At 39.7% G+C, this 16,040-nt stretch overlaps 1 protein-coding gene across 2 annotated transcripts; it reads right to left on the bottom strand.

The window, feature by feature from the left end:
* Window positions 1-310: 310 nt before the first annotated feature.
* On the bottom strand, window positions 311-13,571 carry LOC126586519 (protein EXECUTER 1, chloroplastic-like). Of its 2 annotated transcripts, XR_007610833.1 has the most exons (12): window positions 13,107-13,571; window positions 12,847-12,963; window positions 12,682-12,747; window positions 12,405-12,511; window positions 11,383-11,464; window positions 3,298-3,996; window positions 3,074-3,197; window positions 2,198-2,367; window positions 1,675-1,749; window positions 1,444-1,536; window positions 1,181-1,328; window positions 311-610 (listed from the first exon to the last, which is right to left on the bottom strand). XR_007610833.1 is itself a non-coding variant. In XM_050251372.1 (11 exons), exons 1-11 carry the CDS (start codon window positions 13,494-13,496, stop codon window positions 1,236-1,238), a joined length of 2,016 nt encoding a protein of 671 aa, XP_050107329.1. In that variant the 5' UTR covers window positions 13,497-13,571; the 3' UTR covers window positions 1,163-1,235. The 2 variants fall into 2 exon arrangements, 1 of the variants encoding a protein (XP_050107329.1); XM_050251372.1 differs by lacking the exon at window positions 311-610 and having other exon boundaries at window positions 1,163-1,328.
* Window positions 13,572-16,040: the final 2,469 nt, after the last annotated feature.

Raw genomic sequence — 16,040 nt, 5'->3', positions numbered from 1 at the left:
TTTCGAAGAATGGTTTCTTGAATCCCATTGAATCTAAGATACAATATTTGGTTTACGGTATGGGGGAAAGGCATGCATATGTGATATTAGATATTAACTAGGTATATATGAACGAAAGATATATCTAATTTGTCCTAATTTAGATAGCGCGCACAGTTCAACAAAAGACTTCTTGCGTGCAAGCTTAAGTCGTACGCCTTAACATGAGAATAATCTTTTTAAGCTTTGGCAGGAACTGATGCATGCATGGTAAAAGAAGGAGGAGCCAAAACAGCAAGCCATTTGTGTTTGGCTGCAGCTAAAAAATCCATGGGTCTCTAAATGGAGGAGTATTACTTGAGCTAAATGGAATATATACATGCGTGTGTGTTTTTTAAGCATGCGCTTGTGCTCATCCGAATAAGTTAGAGAAGTACGCAGAATGTACTTGATATGTGTCGTTCAGAGGCCGCTTAGGAGGAGCAAAAGGTGCAATCGCACATAGTTCCAAAACGTTGCGACGTTGCTTTTGAGCTATCTATTCTATTCCATTCCAAAGCTTCAGCGCGGTTGCTTTTGAGCTAACATGCTTGCGAGTGCACCAGTAGACATATAGTAGATATCTTCTAAACTGCATAACACAAGAGACAACAAAGGAAACCTTCATCAGAGGGGAATGCAACAACTATCATGCTGGTGTTGTATTCAAATAACTTGTTATTCGCATATTACATAGGAATACAATCACACAGGAAAGCCTGCTAACGATGATTAGCAAATGCACGACGGATGTCCATACAAGAAAACCACCAAAATGTCCCACCTTTCAAAGAGCATGGCTGGTTATAGTTGATAGGGTTATAATAAGGCCCTCTTTTGAGATGATTACTAAAAATTTCAGATAAGTACACCATAATCATATCGGACAACCCACCTTATGGTTTATTGCATTACGTATCAAAAGTTAACTATCAACTCAAATTAAAATGATGCTGTGTAGCAAAAAATTGTCACTGGAATTTAGAGAACTCCAATATATGCGAGCAACTTTCAGGAGAAAAGGGACTGAACTACCTCCCTAGACAAAATATGGGTTTATGACGAATTGCAGAGTTGATTAGCAGAAAACACAGCAACATTTGTGGTATTACCCTAAAACATCAATAGTTTGAATGAATAATTTTAATGAGAAAGAACTTACCCTACAAAATTTCGCAAAAATATCTATCAACTGCAATGTTATGTACAATGGAAAGCTACTCTTGAAGCCTCAACCGATTGAAGAACGCCAAGAAATGATACTCGGGAGCCCAGTAAACAAATCCAACAACAGGTCCACCCTTAATGTACTGCAACAGTTTCATAAAGGTATATCATACAGTCACTATGCATTCTAGAGATACTGAATGAGTACTTTCTGAAATAAAAACACAGGAAAATATATAAAGCAGAGAAGTATAAAACCTTCCCGTCAAGAATAACAAGTTCACCATCGACCCAACGGGGATTGCGAAACCCTGGCTCAGCAAGCCTCCCCTGTCCTTTATATCGAGCAACCTGAGTTTCCAAAACAAATAAAAATCAATAAAAGAAACTCTTCTGAAGAAAGGAAACACACACATGCCAAGTGGACGGAAGATAAAGAAAAATAATAAGTGATCAGAAAAAATTCTATCTAACAAGCTAAGAATATACCACTCCAAATTCTTCTGGTATAATCCCTTTATGAGGAAGCTGATATCCTTTCCCAATCTTTGCACGAAATGCCACCTGCAGAAACCAATTGATAAGGTACAAGGACCAAGTTTCAGAAAAACTAGGTAACTGGTCAATGAAAAGCAAAACTTAAGCTCAAATGCTCATTCCAAAGTTGAAAGGAGCGCTTTGGAGTAACCAAGGTGGTTTCCAGTCAACCAAGTCTTAACAACTTGTATCTGAAAGAAAAATAGCCTACAAGTTTTGTTTCAATACAAATACCTTCGTCGTACCCAGTGCACAAGGCTCTCGCTTTACGCAGGGTCTGGGAGAGGTGAATGTCGGCTAGCCTTACCCCCATTTATGGAGAGGCTGCTCCCAAGTCTCGAACCCGAGACCTACCACTCATGGGCGAAGGCACTTGCCATCGCACCAAGTGCGACCTCTTTCAATACAAATACCCTATGAGGTTTTATTTCAATATAATGTTATGAAGCTAGAAATAATAAAAAAAATAAATTACCTGGCCAGCAGGTACATAAGGATCCCCAGTAAGTTTTAAGGCTTCTACATATTCATAAAACTCAAGGTTTAGAGGCTCTTCAGTCCCTCCATCCTCTTTCCATTGACCAAATTTACGTCTCAGGCGAATAACTTCTGAGGTGTGGAGCCCATGTGCACCAATGTAAATCCCTGATAAAATGAACCTATGTGAGCTGAAGAGTTTATCAAGGATTCTAGAAACAAAACAGGGTAATCAACCATAAGAACTTCTGCACAGCATCAAACATTACTTTTTTCTCTCTTTTTTTTTTTCGGAGGGAGAGATCAGAAACCAGATTTCGGTAATCAAAAGGTGCAAAAGACAATAAATCCACTGAATTCAGAGTCTACAAACTAACAAGCTCCTACTAATAAAAGTATAATACAAGCAAGTTTGGCAATAAATCCTTTTAAAGAATAGCAACCCTCTGGTAAGAAAAAGTTGTGTACAAAAAACTTCCCAAAATTATAAGGAGGGGAAAGGACGATATGCTTATTTGGGATATACCTAGAGTGATGGAAAAAGAGATTAGGGTGGGACATTAGATGAAAGGAAATTAAGTGTTACTCGGGAGATGGTTGTGGAGATCTCCATTAAAGAGGCACATATGAGTCGCATGAATATAGCTGGGATTCCAAGATAGCGATCAAGGGATGATGTCTCTGTCTATAGATACACAATTCTCAAGGGATCAACTTCTTTTTCTACTTCTTGCCACTTTATGGTGGGACAAGGAGAAACAGTAAAATTTTAGGATCGGTGTTGGGTTGGGGAAACAGGTTTGTGCTCTCACTTTCCTCCTCGTTATAGCATCAAAAAGTGGAAAAGATAAAACATAATTTTGAAAAAAATCACCATTTAAAGGATCTGGTGAAGCCCGCATTTCAATGCGATTGAAAGTGGTTGTTCCTGACAGTGGTTGATGGTTGTTAACCTGGCTGAGAGCAAGATTTATTAACTCGCCGACATCTTTGAGTACCTGATAGTCAAAACATAAAATAGAATGGCAAGAACTTTTAGTGTATAAACAGTGGTGGATTTGCAGGTTGTTCAAATTGTACAGTGAAAATTCAGCCCACCTTCTGTGGTATCTTCTCTTTACCCATGAACTTAGAGAGATCAAACATAACATTATCAATGCTTCGTTGACCTCCAAGTTTAGCTTTTTTATCCACAGAAGACTGTTCCTTTCCACGGGAATCCTGTTGGTTAATATCTTTCTCAACAGTAAAGGAAAATGATAAACGTCCCTTCTCTATTTTAGCAGGTACTAGGAGCAAATTTTTAGTAGGCGGTTTGCTTGATAGTCTCTGCCCAAGACCACCAACAACAACTTTGACAGCAATTTCACGTCGTTCTGCATTTTGAATAATTCCAGGATCAGCATCCAGTTCAATGACATCTGTCTCTTCGTCACCTTCAACCTGTTCTTCATCTTCAGCATCTAAACTCTCTATTTCACTATCCTTATCTTCATCATCTTCCTCAATAATCTGTTCAATCACTTTCGATATTAGATCCCTGTCTACCTTCCCTGGTGAGGTCACTTTCAAAACCTTGACCTTCACATTAGGAATTATATCTCTCAAGAAACTTTGAAAACCAGAGATGTCCTCAGAAAGATCAGAGCCATCATCTGCATCTTCACCATCTGCAACAAATAGATCACCTTTTTCTTCAGTTGAATCAAAGGGATTCAAGCTGCCACTGGCATCCAATGATTTGGAGCTAACTTGTGAAGAATCCTGAAACACCCCTCCCTGCTTTAAATACACAGCCTGAAATTTATGGCATAGAAATATTAAGTACATTAGCTGCACATTTCTAAGCATACAACAAATTGATATATCATACTTGTGCATTAGACAAGCAATAAGTAATCAATGAAATACCACTTCAAAATTATCATTTGTTATTCCAATCCTATTTCACACCAAAGAATAATTTAAGTTTTCACTAACTTACACCAAATGCCATTGCTTATTTATTAAAACCAGACATGATCGACACAAATATATTGTCCAGGAACTAGAACAACTGGCCACTTCATTTCACCCCTAAGTATAGTTTCCTTAACTAACCCCCAAAACCGGTTTGGTCAGTTCAACCAACATTAAACAAAATTGTTGTTAAGAAAAATAACCTCTTTCGTATCTAGAGACTGATAGGCAACTCGGAGCACAAACTATACCCCATAGTTCTTTCACACTACACCTTTATAATTCTCTAATGTCCTATTCCTTTCCAAACAAATGATCCAATTACCACCAAGAGCTGTGTTGATGCACAAAACCGGAAGGTCTTGGAACAACGTAAATCTGATCGTGAATCTGCAAGAAAGTAAAGAACACAAGATGTATCGTGGTTCACCCTAATGTTTGGGCTACATCCACACTGATGTTGATATTGTTTCACTCTGAATGGTGAATATACAAGAAGGCTAGAAGCAGTATACTCTCTAGCCTATTCTCTCCCCATAGCCTAAACCTTCACCTCTCTTAATGAGGAGAGTGAGAAGTCCTTTTATAGAATAAAAGCTCCTCACTTATTACATATTTCAAATGTTGATGCACAAAACCGGAAGGTCTTGGAACAACGTAAATCCGACCGTGAATCTGCAAGAAAGTAAAGAACACAAGATGTATCGTGGTTCACCCCAATGTTTGGGCTACGTCCACATTGATGTTGATTGTATTTCTCTGTATGGATTACAAGTGTGAGGGGGAGTCCCCCCAAAGAAAGAGAGAGTATGAGAGAGTTTCTCTGTTTGTGAGCTTGGTGGCTTCTGTATGTGAGGATGAGACCTCCTAAGTGTGAGGGTAAGGAGACCCTTTTATAGACTAAGGGCTCCTCCATGTTTACATAAATCATGGGCTCAATGTCTGGAAGCCCAAATAACGAGGCCCAATATAATATGGTACTAACAGTAGTCCCCCAAATCTTCAGTCAAGAGAGTCTTTTGGCTGGAAACTTGAAATTCAGTCCATGTGTGGGCCGAAGTAACTAGATGTCGTCTAGAACTGATACTCGATATGAGGCGGTGCTCAACGTGAAATGATGCTCAACTAGAAGTAGCACATGTTGCGAGGCTACTCGGCTTATGGCTTATGTTGCCTTGCTCGGCTCGGCTTGTGGCGTTGAAGGTGAGGAAGTCCCTTTTATAGAATAAGGGCTCGCTCCTCAATACATAAATGATGGGCTAGAGTCGATGCTCGCAGCGAGACGGTTGCTCAGCAAGCGGCGATGCTCTCTAATGATGGTGTGGAAGTCCCTTTTATAGAATAAGGGCTCGCTCCTCAATACATAAGTGATGGGTTAGGAGTGATGCTCGCGGCGGGGCAGTTGCTCAGCTAGCGGCGATGCTCTCTAATGGAGGTGAGGGAATCCCTTTTATAGAATAAGGGTTTGATTCTCAATACATAAGTGATGGGCTAAGAGTCTCTCTCTAATGAAGGTGAGAGAGTCTTTTATAAAATAAGGGTTCGCTCCTCAGTACATAAATAATGGGCTAAGTCCAAGTATTTTTCATGAGGCCCAGTTGTGGAAGCCCAATATATGGTACATAGTGTAGTCCTCCAAGTCTTCAGTCAATAGAGTCTGTTGGCTGGAGACTTCAAATTCAAACCATGTATGGGCTGAAGTGGCGGTTGTTCGGAGGCGGTCTTTGTATACCATGCACTGAAGCATTGTAGGTGAAGCTTTGAAAGTGAAGCTTTGAAGCTGGAGCTTTTGTAAATGAAGCTTTTGAAGTCGGAGCTTTGTAAATGAAGCTTTCGAAGCTGGAGCTCTTGTAAATGAAACTTTCGAAGCTGGAGCTCTGTAAATGAAGCTTTCGAAGCTGATTGACATGAATGTTTATGTTGATTGACATGAGTGATGCCCATGGATGTTGACATGAGTAATGCTCATGAATGTTTATATATGATTGACATGAATGATGCTCATGTATGATGGTGATTGTCACGAGTGATACTCATGTATGATTTTTTTGAAGTACTGGACGTACTTTTGATCACCTAGTTGGTGATAATAGCGGCAGGCTGCCGAATAATTTTGGAGTACTGGACGTACTTTTGATCACCTAGTTGGTGATAATAGCAGCAAGCTGCCGAATAATTTTGGAATACTGGACATTTTTAATCACCTAGTTGGACGTACTTTTAATCACCTAGTTGGTGATAATAGCGGTAGGCTGCCGAATAATTTTGGAGTACTGGACGTACTTTTGATTACCTGGTTGGGGATAATAGAGGGTAAACCTTAAGTGGAGGGATGGAAATTGAAGTATGAAGCCATAGAGCCTGGCTCTTTTGGGCATATAGGCATTCACCCTCCACATAACATTCCAGCCCACTATTTTGGGCTCACCGACATTTTGCCTGTCTTTTTTTTTTGTCATGCTGCCTTATTTCTTTATTTATGATTACCCTCATGTGGGGTTATATAGATGTCGCCATTATATACATGAATAATATAATAAAGATAAAAAATATTTATCTTCATAAGTCTTTTTTCGGTGGTATTGCAGAAGGTGGGTATGGCAGATGGTTGGATAGTGGGATAGCATGTGCAGCTGGCAGCTGCGGGGGGCAGGGCCTGCTCAATAGGTCACGCCCATAATTCCCTTCTCTGCATGCCATCACCACCGCAATTATGTCTGCTTCTTTTTTATCTTCTGCTTTTGCTTTTGTTTCCCATTCCATTTCCTACAACTTTCAAAACTGCAGAGGTTGGCAAAGCCCATCTGCATAGTTGAATGGGAATTTGAGCTTTTGCTTTTGCTTTTACTTTTCTCTTTTCCACCGCATCTCTCTGTTTCTCCACCTCCAGACATACTTTTTTTTTTCACCTCCGCACCGTACGGACCCCCACCCTTAAAGGCGAATGCAGGATTGGCTACGAACAGAGAAGCCGAGTGCAAAGCGACCAAGCTCGCCTTACAGACGGACTCTCCCAACGACAATACAGAGCTTCCAGAAGTTTCCAGGCGATTCTTTACAACCTGGGGCGGAGGATAACCGGCGGAGAGAGGGAGGTGTTGGCAGGAAGGGTGAAGTTTATGGGGGAACGCGAAGCTTGATCAGGTGAAGGCGACGATGGAGAACAGGGTGCTAACTGTAACTATCCCGAAAGAGGTGAAGAGGCCTGATGAGGGAGGTGTTGGCCTTAACCTTGTCCCACTCGTTTTATAAAATCCTTCACCCCATCCAAGAATGGCGCCGGCACTGGAGTAGTCGTAAGAAGATTGCCAGAAGATGGCGTAGGTCCAGCTTTCACGCGCGCCTTCGATCAGGGCCTGGAGGCTCTACATGAGGGTTTCCTGGTTGAAAGGCATGGCGGACGGCTGGAATTGGGTGGCAACAGGGGCCTTGGGGTAGTCTGAGGTGGACGCCGAGGATTGCGGCTGGAGCGGAGCGTGAGTGGGTTGAGGTGTGGGCTGGGACGACGACGCCACCCAAAACGACGCCATATCAGATAAGCTCATAAACGCCTCCATTAAGGACGCGTCGTCGTCTATCCATAGATTCATCGTCGGCGGTATCCGGTAGTCCGTCATGTGATCCGCACTGTTTGAAGGGTAAAAGGATTGGTTGGGAGTTGTAGAGAGAGAAAGTAGAAAGATGTAGGAGGAATTTGGAGGAGCAGAGGGCAGAGCAGCAAGCCATGTTTGAATTCCTTGAAAGTGTTGACTGCTGCTGGGGTTTTTGGGTTGTGCAGATTCACGGTGAAAAAAAGAAAAAAAAAGTATATCCGAAGGTGGAGAGACAGAGAGGTGCGGTGGAAAAGAGAAAAGTAAAAACAAAAGAAAAAGCTCAAATTCCCTTCAACTGTGCAGATGGGCTTTGCCAACCCCTGCAGTTTTGAAAGTTGCAGGAAATGGAGTGGGAAACAAAAGCAAAAGCAGAAGATAAAAAAAAGCAGACATAATTGCGGTGGTGATGGCATGCAGAGAAGGGAATTATGGGCGTGACCCATTAAGCAGGCCCTGCCCCCCGCAACTGCTAGTTGCACATGTTATCCCACTATCCAACCATCTGCCATACCCACCTTCTGCAATACCACCGAAAAAAGACTTATAAAGATAAATAATTTTTATCTTTATTATATTATTCATGTATATAATGGCGACATCTGTATAACCCCACCTGAGGGTAATCATAAATAAAGAAAGAATGCAGCATGCCAAAAAAAATAAAAATTAAAAAGGCAAAATGTCGGCGAGCCCAAAATAGTGGGCTGGAATGTTATGTGGAGGGTGAAGGCCCATATGCCCAAAAGAGCCAGACCCTATGGCTTCAAACTCCAATTTCCATCCCTCCACTTAAGGTTCACCCGGCAGCCTACCGCTATTATCACCAACCAGGTGATCAAAAGTACGTCCATTACTTCAAAATTATTCGGCAGCCTGCCGCTATTATCACCAACTAGGTGATCAAAAGTACGTCCAGTACTCTAAAAAAATCATACATGAGCATCACTCATGACAATCACCATCATTCATGAGAATCACTCATGTCAACATTCATGAGCATCACTCATGTCAACATCCATGAGCATCACTCATGTCAATCAGTTTCGAAAGCTTCATTTACAGAGCTCCAACTTCGAAAGCTTCATTTACAAGAGCTCCAGCTTCGAAAGTTTCATTTACAGAGCTCCAACTTCGAAAGCTTCATTTACAAGAGCTCCATCTTCGAAAGCTTCATTTACAGAGCTCCAACTTCGAAAGCTTCATTTACAAGAGCTCCAGCTTCGAAAGCTTCATTTACAAAGCTCCAACTTCGAAAGCTTCATTACAGAGCTCCAACTTCGAAAGCTTCATTTATAGAGCTCCAACTTCGAAAGCTTCATTTACAAGAGCTCCAGCTTCGAAAGCTTCATTAGAGAGCACCCATTATTTATGTATTGAGGAGCGAACCCTTATTCTATAAAAGGGACTCCCTCACCTTCATTAGAGAGCATCGCCGCCAGCTGAGCAATCGCTTCGCTACAAGCATCACTCCTAACCCATCACTTATGTATTGAGGAACGAGCTCTTATTCTATAAAAGGGACTCCCTCATCATCATTAGAGAGCATCGCCGCCTGCTGAGCAACCACCTCGCCACGAGCATCTACTCTAACCCATCACTTATGTATTGAGGAACGAGCCCTTATTTTATAAAAGGGACTCCCTCACCATTATTAGAGAGCACCGCCACCTGCTAAGCAACCGCCTCATCACAAGCATCAACTCTAATCCATCATTTATGTATTAAGGAGCGAGCCCTTATTCTATAAAAAGGACTCCCTCACCTTCTAACGCTACAAGCCGAGCCTATTAGGGAGAATGACAAGTCATCAAATATAGTTACTGTTAAATAGTTTGTTAAAGCTAAATGTAATCAATTTTGTTAGTAACTGTAGTTAGTCAAGGTAGTTGAGGGTATTCTTGTAATTAGCCTAAGGCAGCTAAGGCTATATATATTCACATCTTTACAACTGAATTATTCATTCAATACAATCAAGAAAACTTACTGTTGAAGTTTTCTGTTTCTATAGAGTCAACCAAGGCAACATAAGCCACAAACCGAGCAGCCTCGCAACATGTACTACTTCTAGATTGAGCACCGCCTCATATTGAGTATCAGTTCTAGACGACATCTAGTTACTTTGGCCTACACATGGACTGAATTTCAAGTCTCCAGCCAAAAGACTCTCTTGACTGAAAACTTTGGGGACTACTGTTTGTACCATACTTAGGGCCTCTGTATTTAGACCTCGTATAAATACTCGGGAGACTCAGTAATTATGTAACAAATAAAGGGGCAAATATGTAATAAGTGAGGAGCCCTTATTCTATAAAAGGACTCCTCACTCTCCTCATTAAGAGAGGTGAAGGTTTAGGCTATGGGGAGAGAATAGGCTAGAGAGCATACTGCCTCTAGCCTTCTTGTATATTCACCATTCAGAGTGAAACAATATCAACATCAGTGTGGACATAGCTCAAGTATTAGGGTGAACCACAATACATCTTGTGTTCTTTACTTTTTTGCAGATTCACGGTCGGATTTACGTTGTTTAAAAACCTTCCGGTTTTGTGCATCAACAAGCTGCATCCTCACAGGATTTTACCCTTCATTCCACCACCAAAAGGAAAAGGCCCTTTGTTATCAGTCAACAATGCGCAACATCCTGCTGGAACCACACAGCTCACCCAGCCTCACCGAATAATTTTGACCATAACCTATAGCTAGTGGACAGTGCACAAGTAAATCATCAGCACTTCCTCTCATCTCCTTACACAGATTTTTTTGGGAAAACAATTGTTAACTGTCATAAAAGTCAGAATTTTATTTTTCAAAAATTTCAGTAGACAAAATTTAAAAAGTATTCAACAATCTAAATTTTTGTAGTTGAATATTCAACACTACAATTAAAATACTGATGTGCGTATATTATGTCATTCTAATTGAACCTCCAAACTGGCTTTGGTCAAACCTCTACGCTTGCCCATCCCTCTTCTATATTGAAGAATATATAGTTCGGCAACATAACGATATCATCCTATGAATCTAGACAGCACATTCAAATTCATCAATGGTCCAAACTCAGTTTGTCAAAAAAACCATCTTATGGTGCCAGACTATCTGGCAAGATAAAATTCCATAATTCAAGATTTCATCGACTCTGGATTTCAGATGCATGTGATAACAGATTCTTTAAATAAAGAAAATACATAAATAAGAACTGTCTATTTGACGAAGGACACTCAGTGGCATCTTACCATTATTTGTTTTGGGATCTTGTGTGATTTTTATATGTTTAAAAATCCTACCCCTTTTTGTTGTGGAACATTACTTCCTCTTTTATATTTCTTTCATTATGTTTCACTGTATTATTGAAGATTAAAGGTTTCTCTTAGGGTTTGCTGCCTAAACGAAATTTTTTTTAATGTAATATTTTGAAAGGGGAGGTTTTGAGAAGCAATATTTAAAGAGAGAGTTTTCTATTTTCCTAAGGTTCTTGACCTTTTTCAAAGGCATGCAAAGAAATTAAGTCAAAACAGTCCCAAGCATTTACTGGAAAATGCAAGCCTATTACTGCCCATTTTAAATTTCAACCACTAGAAAGTTGTAATTGATGCATTAGATTAAACTAAAAAATGATAATTGACAAAGATACCTGCTGTCTGTATTCACCATTCTTATTTGCTGTTAAATAAATCTCAAAGAGTGGAACACCAGCTGCAGCAGTAGCAAGCTGCCTGAAGAAGATGAAAGTTAATAAAAAAAAATACATATTGCAGGAAGCACCAGTAGCGTGCAGAAGGGAAAAATCCATTCAGCAGAAATTAATTAAAGCCCAAAGTAAAATTTTCAATGGAAACTACATAATAATATATGAGTCTTAACAAAACCCAAAGTACAACAAAAAATGAGACATGAGAAGTATTCCATAAATATATCTCATACAGTATCTCAATGGAGGAAATATCTTATAATTTAACAAAAAATGAGTTTGTTTTATTTTTCCCATTCTTAAACGCGATATTCTCAACACCTACACCGCCTAATAGCCTGGCTGATGTAATGATGATTTCGGGTTAATCACGGAGGAGCACCGCCTACACCACTTTTTAGATTACTGGTGATAAGTAGGGATATAAACGGGGAATTTTTAAAACAGTATCTTGCTATTAGTATTATCAGATCCAATCAGTAGCATCCCTTGTTTTTAGACTCCTGTTCTTTTTTGGCGAGAACATATGCAAAGCCACTCGGACAAACTAGCATCTAAAATGGGTATAGATAAAAGTCGGCAAAACCATTGACTAGCCATCCCACATTAACTTAAGAAAAGGACAAAAGGGGTTATCCCAGACCCTCATAAATCTTCACGAACAATAAACGAATAAGATGCTGAAAATCAATTTCAAAAGTCTTCGTCAGTTTGGATTCCCCTATGCTAACATGCATCGACTGTTTGTCTTCTCAACCCCCATACTTCTCCCTACTGCTTCACATTAAACCTTTAGGTCTTACAATTCAAAATAAAGAAACTATAAACCATTAATTTTGAACTTTCTCTTACTTTTTATTGGTTGAGAAGCTAGTGTTACCAAATAACCAATTCTCTGCTGGTCTTGGTTAAAACAAAAAACAAATGGTACTCCCTAAATTAAACAAACAAAGCAAACAACTTACCGGGGACTGTAACTCCTTGCGACATATCTTCCATGCTCCGCAGTCACTCGAATAATTATGCCACGGGGATCCTTCTTATCTTCAGAAAGACCAGCCCACCAACCCACCTAGAACCCAAAATCGGAAGCGCACATATAATTAAACCAAGCGCAGTTTTACCAATGCCCAATTGAAATTCGACAACCCAAACACACTTAATCCAAATGCATCAAACTGAAACACAGGTACATTTTCACATTAGTAATCATAAACTCATTTCCTTGTTGGACTGACTCACCAATCCGGCACCAGCATTATCTCGGAAAAATGCGGCGTCCTGGTATCGTTCTTCCTGTATAGCTCTCTGATATTTGAAAACGAGCAAAATTTCTTTTCAGAAAGTGAAACCAAAATTAGAGTGCAAACAGAGAAAGTAAGTGAAGGGAGGTGTAAAAGCACATACATTGAGATGAGAAATGACTCTGCCAACGACGTCGTTTGTAGCTGCAGCGGCAATTGCAACCTTGAGCCTCGCAGCATCCTCAAAGTCCTCTGCAGATACAGCCCGACGCAACTGCGACTGTTCAAGTTTCAAACACAAAATTCACATAAATAAGCAAAATCATCATCGCTTCAAAATATATAAATACACATATACATATACATATAGAGAGAGAAAGAGAGGGGCAGAGAGAGAGAAGGAAATGTGGTAAAAGTAGAGACCTTGAGAAGGGAGACAAGGCGCTCTTGTTGTTCGACCTCTAAGAAATGGCGGCGCCAGCGATCCCAGTCCCAATCAGGGTCGTCGGTCTGAAACGATGCGGATTGGGCGTCTGGTTGTGGTTTAAAATTGACGTAAGAATCGAAGCTTTTGATGGCGTTTTTTATGAGGTTCTGGAGCGCAGAGTCCCATCTCCACTGAGTTGAGTCGGAGGAGGAAGAAGGGGTCTTCTGGCATCGGCAGAGGGACGAATGGGGAAACCTCGAGGAGGAGGTGGTTTGGGGATGGGAGGAAGGGTGGAATGGTCTTTTGGCGACGGAGGAGGGGTATGGTTTGGGGTTGGGAAAGTTGAGCTTGTGAGGACTTGGGGTTGGAGCAGATACGGAAGCCATTGATACAGCAGAGAGAGAGAGAGAGAGAGAGAGAGAGGATATGTGTTGCGTTGGTGCGTGCGCGCGTCTTGTTTTTGTGTATGAAAAAGAGGGGCGAGAGAGGGGTTGCTGTGGCCGCCAAATTATTTTATTTTTTTTTTATTTTTTTTGGAAACCCTGTGGCCGCCTAACTTAGGGATAAGGTCGTCTCGTGTTTTACACACTCGTGATGTTCGAACAACATGAAAACAATAAACCAATTATTTATAGTTACTTAAGTATTATAATTTAGTAATATTTTTCTTCATTTGGGAGAGGTTTTAAATTCGTTGTGAGACTAAACCTACTTCCCTCCCTTCAAATTTATCTTTATCGATAATTAAACTTAAGATCTCTCATTAAAGAAATTTAGATCTAATAAATTGTACATAGAAATATTACGATGATCAGGAGTATCACACTCAAATAGAAAACTTGTAACGCAGGACATGCTGCTGAAAATAATGTCAATTCTTTATTCAAAAGCAAGCAACCAAAACAAACAAGGTTTTTCAAAATTTTAACTTAAAATTTTTATTTTTGTGTTTTTTATCAAATATTTAACAGTTAAAAATTTAGGAATCCCAATTTACAAAGCACTAAAAAAAATTCAAGGTTTATTATAATAAGATCATAAAGGAGGAATTCTTTTATGCGCTGCTCCGTATACGACAACCTTATGGATCATAAAAGATAGGGGAATACAACGTGCCGCAGCAGCACGGTGACATGCTATATCCATTTGATTTTGTACATTAGAATTTCTCCTCAAAAAGTACACCTCTATCTCTATGGGGATAAAGCAAAAATGTAATGTTATTTATATCATATTTTTGTACCGTATTTTTATACTATTTTAAGTGACATTTAATGTGGATAGTCATATCATTTAAATTAAGGGAATTTTAACGAAAAGCTCATGGTACTGTTCACTTTAACGAAAAATCACATTATTACACTAAAAAATCAATCATGGTACTATTCACTTTACCCTTTATTTTGTCCTTATCATTAAAACTCAAGATTTTCAAGTTATTTTTATTAGTTTTCTTTTAAATTAATTAGATTTTTAAATTTAGTTCATTATTTAATAAACTAATAATTTAAAAAAAAACTAGTTAATTAAATGATGATTGTGGTTGTGAACACGAAAATTTCCTGAAACGAAAGAGACAAGAACAACGTGCACAAACAAATATTTGTATTTGATGATTTTGGGTTACAATCTCTCTCAAATTTGATCCTCTGATTCGATCTCCGTAAGGTATTGATTTGTGGATGTTTCGTTGATCCAAGGGCCGTCGAGGCTTGATCTTGGATGAACTGTTGGAAGTTTCTTCAAAGAGCCGTGGGCTTGATCTTTGAAGGTGGATTTGAGCGGATCTTCAAGGAGCCGTTGGGGCTTGATCTTGAGGATGAGTGTTTCTTCAAGGGCCGTTAAGGCTTAATCTTGAATAACGGTGATGAACGGATCTTCAAGGGCTTTTGGGCTTGATCTTGAAGAACGGTTGGATGTGTGGATTTGTTGATGTTGTTGATCCAAGAGCCGTCGGGGCTTGATCTTGGAAGAACGAAGAACACTTTCTTCAAGGGTCGTCGAGGCTTGATCTTGAATTGGTGGATTGTTGATCCAAGGACCGTTGGGGCTTGATCTTGGAAGAACGATGAACGAAGAACGAAGAAAGCTTTCTTCAAGGGCCGTCGGGGCTTGATCTTGAATTGGTGGATGATTGTTGATCCAAAGGGCCGTTTGGGCTTGATCTTAGGATGAACGATGAACGAAGAACGAAGAGAGCTTTCTTGATTCTTCGGGAACCTGGATGCTTGAGAGCTTCGTAGTTTCAGAGCTTCAGAGCTTCAAGAATTTTGCCTAATGATTTTGGTTCCTCTCAAATGAATGAATTAGCCTTCTATTTATAGAATTTTCCAAGGCCTAATTTTGAATATAATATTCCAGATGAAATAAGTCGTTTATGCCAGGTGTTGACACGTGTCCTGTTTGATGACTTTTCCAACTTATTTTGATTTTTTGTTTAAACACACGCTACGTGTAAAATTTATGTAATACATGAGCGTTGAAACTTTGATTTATCGGTCAACATTTATTTACCGAAATTTCGATGTCTACAGTGGTATATGATGAGTCTTTCTTATTCATTTTCTAGGGTTTTGCAAATTTTTCAAATGATATGACTATCCACATTAGATGCTACCTAAAGTGGTATAGAAATGTGGTATAAAAATATGATATGAATAGTATTTCTCAAAAGCAAAAACAACCAACCCCTCCACCAGCCGAATCGATCTCATTCACCCAGTTTGGTTCCGTTTTTAACTCAAAATTGTGATCTTAGACAACTTTAGTTAGGCCTAAACCCAAATAAGCAGTTTTACCACCTATATTTACTTGGTGTTGATGATGGTGATTTTCATCCCTTCTCGTCTTTTTTTTCGACTGCTCATGTATACTTTTGCATTTGTTTGAGTCAATCTTCACCGTTCACTTTCAGAACTGCTCCCGGGCTA

The sequence above is a fragment of the Malus sylvestris genome, chromosome 10, assembly GCF_916048215.2.
Source record: "Malus sylvestris chromosome 10, drMalSylv7.2, whole genome shotgun sequence".
NCBI lineage: Eukaryota > Viridiplantae > Streptophyta > Magnoliopsida > Rosales > Rosaceae > Malus > Malus sylvestris.
The sequence above is the reverse complement of the archived record's forward strand: the minus strand, read 5'-3'. Positions and strand labels throughout refer to the sequence as shown.

Coding starts and splice junctions, on each gene's coding strand:
- LOC126586519 (XM_050251372.1), bottom strand. CDS start 13,496: ATGGCTTCCGTATCTGCTCCAACCCCAAGTCCTCACAAGCTCAACTTT. Junction 11,465..12,404: donor GCAAGGAGTTACAGTCCCCG/GTAAGTTGTTTG, acceptor CATCTTCTTCAG/GCAGCTTGCTACTGCTGCAG. Junction 3,198..3,297: donor AAGAGAAGATACCACAGAAG/GTGGGCTGAATT, acceptor TTTGACTATCAG/GTACTCAAAGATGTCGGCGA.